This window comes from Montipora capricornis, chromosome 4, assembly GCF_036669925.1.
Source record: "Montipora capricornis isolate CH-2021 chromosome 4, ASM3666992v2, whole genome shotgun sequence".
NCBI classification, from domain to species: Eukaryota; Metazoa; Cnidaria; class Anthozoa; order Scleractinia; family Acroporidae; genus Montipora; species Montipora capricornis.
In genome coordinates, this window is record NC_090886.1 from 5,120,886 (window position 1) to 5,124,290 (window position 3,405).

The 3,405-nt window shown below is 38.0% G+C and overlaps 1 protein-coding gene across 1 annotated transcript; it reads left to right on the plus strand.

Moving 5' to 3' along the window:
• The first annotated feature begins 352 nt into the window (after positions 1 to 352).
• On the plus strand, positions 353 to 3,135 carry LOC138045310 (uncharacterized). Its single transcript, XM_068891749.1, has 3 exons — positions 353 to 702; positions 2,278 to 2,379; positions 2,938 to 3,135. Exons 1-3 carry the CDS (start codon positions 571 to 573, stop codon positions 3,034 to 3,036), a joined length of 333 nt encoding a protein of 110 aa, XP_068747850.1. The 5' UTR covers positions 353 to 570; the 3' UTR covers positions 3,037 to 3,135.
• The last annotated feature ends 270 nt before the right edge of the window (positions 3,136 to 3,405 follow it).

The window sequence follows — 3,405 nt, forward strand, 5'->3', positions numbered from 1 at the left end:
CCAGTTGACATTTAGAGTTGTCTACAAACGCCCTCTTCGTAAGATGAGCATTACTTTAGCCTGGGCCTGATGATGTCATATGATCTTTCGATTTTATTTACTTAGTTACTTACTTTTATTTAAATTATTTATAAGGGATTGGCGACGAAGGTCCAATACCACTAGATTTTGCTATTTTCTTTCGAAAATAAGAACCTGTTTAAGGACCTAGATAGCCTAAATTTCTGTTAATTACCATCAGTATGTAAGAGGCTGTCTAGGCTAAATTTTAAAAAGGAAGGTTCTTACATGCCGGGTTTTACTGTAATTCTTAAATAAAATAGCACAGGAATGAATTGCTAGGAGATGTAATTCAAGGCATACAAAGCTAGTCAAAGTTTTACTGGTGGTCCGCAGTACTGTACTATTGTACAAACCAAATAGATGCATGTAATGGGATTGATCGATCAATCAACAATTACTTTTGGATAAAGAAAAGGCCACGCCTTCAAGATCGCTCTTATTTCTACAGCTTTGCTATTTAACTAAAGCTTAAGTCATCTGGTTTTTTTAAGATATCACACAGGAATCATGAAGACTGTTGTAGTCGTATTAGCGTGCTTTTTAATCTTTGAAACGACCGCAGGAAATGTTCAACCCAATGCAGAACACAACCTCGAGAAACGGTGGGATTTGACAGATATCAAGCTTCCGGATCTTGATGTAAGTTTACACCTTCGGGTTAATTTTTTTCACATTTAGTTCTCGAAAGTCCCAAACTTTCGAGCATCTTTCGGGGCACTTTTAAAAATCCCCTTGTATCTTCAAAGGCCAAATGTTTCGAAGATTGAAAGTCTGTGATACTTTTGTGCCTTTTTTGGTCTCGACAACACGTTTCTGAAAAGACCACTTCATATTGCTCTCCGGGACCGAAAGGGTTTCGTGACGTTTAAGAGACAAGCCCCTGGAAATGAATGATGATAACTGTTTTTCGACTGTCGGCCTAACTACCAGTAAGAAACTCAAGTCTTGAGTTATCGTATAAACTCTTGTCCTTAGGCCTTAATCAAGTCTTATGTTCAACCGCTAGAAATATCTTTAGCAGAACGGCTACAAGAAAAACACTGCTCAGTGGCCACTGCACTGCTGTGTTGCATTTTCTAAGTGTAACAACAACAAAAATAGTTTATTTGTACCACACGTAAATAGAGATACACAAACTAAGTGATAGATTTACGAAAGGAACATTGCCCTCTTGAAAATAACTAATAAGCTAATCCAGCTAGGAAGCAAAAACAAGAATTTTATGTCTAAAGGAAAAAAGTCAATTCAAGGAGGCACAAATACAATGATAAAAGACAGACATACACAAAGAAAACAACAAGAAGAAAAAAAGTGAAAAACTATGTCATTTCAAATGGACTGGAGCAAAGAGGAAATATGAATAAGATAGTTAACACAAGGACATGAGAGACTTTTTTAGGGAACAATTAAATTTGTAAAAGCTAAAGTTAAGCTCGAAATTTGAGTGTATCATGGCCTTTTCTTTGGATACTTTTAACATTCAAGCAGAAGTCGTTGATAATAGTATTCAGAAATGGTTCTCGATGAATATTTATGATAAGGCTTCAAACGCTGCCACTAGGGAGCTTAAGCAACGACAACGGCGACGGAAACGAGAACGTCATCTCAAAATATCAATTCGCGTAATTTTAATCGCTACGTGACTATTTCCACCTTTTTAATATGACGAGGGTGTGGTAAGTTCCTCAAAAATGACACTCGTGGGAAAGGCACTAGTTTGGGAGAGAAAATGAAATTCATCCTCAAGTGCTGACGTCCTTGATAAAACCTCAAATTTGGCTATTTCACGTTGTTGTTTTGCTGACGACGGCAAAGAAATGGAAAGTGAAAAATGCACGTGCAGGGCGTGCAAAGATATTGTTTTTGCTGATTAAATATGCAAATTTGTGACGTTCTGGTTGCCGTCACTTCCACCATCAAGACCATTGTCGTCACCATCATCATCATTGATCATCATCACCGTCATCAACATCCCCTTATCATACTCATCATTATTGTTAACCGCGTTGAACAGTATGAAGGGTGAACTCACGCAGTAACACATGAAAGACTGCCCCTCTGTCCAGTGCAACCTACACTCTAAGTATGACCTTCGAATTCATTTTTCTTAAATCGAACATAGCTTTGCGTCAAAAATTCCAGCCCGACCTTTAAGAACTCATTCATTTTGATCTAATGTAGCTTTACCTTCCTTTTTTTCTTTTTAAATCTTAGATATGCGACACAGATGAAGATTGTGGCCAGGATCGCTGCTGCATCAATGTTCTTGGACTATGCGCACCTAAAAGGGGCCTGGAACAGTCTCGTAACTTTATGGTACGCAAATAACATATTTTCGAATTTTCGATGTAACCAATAAAAAGCAGAAATGCTTGGGGTTAAAAATGAGTCAGGGATGTCGAGGACAAGAAACAAATTTGCGAAACTCTGGGTGACTGGGCCAAGCCTTCACTATAAATTTGCGCACGAGCAAAGCTGAGTGAATGCCCTCGAAAGAAATACGATTTTTGTTGTGCTGGGTCTCACTACAACACAAATGTTTATTTAGTTATTCATTTATTTATCTATTTATTTACAAATTTGCCAAAAGGCTGGTAGAGAGACAATAGGACATACTAGGTGAAAAGGCCAAACTTACTCCAATTACTCCATAGACTGAATATTCAGATGGAACGTACAAATGGTCACAAATGGCTTTACGGGTTATCACGGATGAAAGGTAGAAGTGATATTCGCACTTGAGCAATTGTCTCTTAAAGACACCTGGAAAATTCAGTTGGCTTCAAGGTTGGAGCCAGCTGCATGTTTTTGTTGTCTGTAAGAGACCGTGACATTATCATTTGTAATTTCTTTGTTTTTCTCTTTGCTTTTCAGCACTATCACGGGTGTGGCTGCAAGAAGGGTCTTTTCTGCCAAGTGGCCAATTGTTTTGGAAGTTTTAAATATTATCAATGCCTTCCTGCCATTCAGTAGAAAGCAGAAAACACAGCAGAGTTATCGATACCCATTAAATGAAAAAAATGAGCTTCAAAATAAAGCCATGAGATATAATTCTGTTGGGAAATAAATGGAATCTGATTTAATAAATGTCACGAAATCGTAAATATAGAGTGACTTTATTTATTATCGGTAGTCCGAATTACGAATGAGGTAAAATTGCAATCCCCTTAGAATTGGTTGAATAATCTCTTGTTGTTTCTAAGGCCTCGTTCAGACTTTACGGCCACCATGAAGTGTTCTGTTCAGACCATAGTTAACAGAGGGGACGGGTTTTAAAGCTCGGCAAACATCAAGGGAGGAAACAAAGATGCCAAGATTTACGTTGGAACGGCCACGACCGCG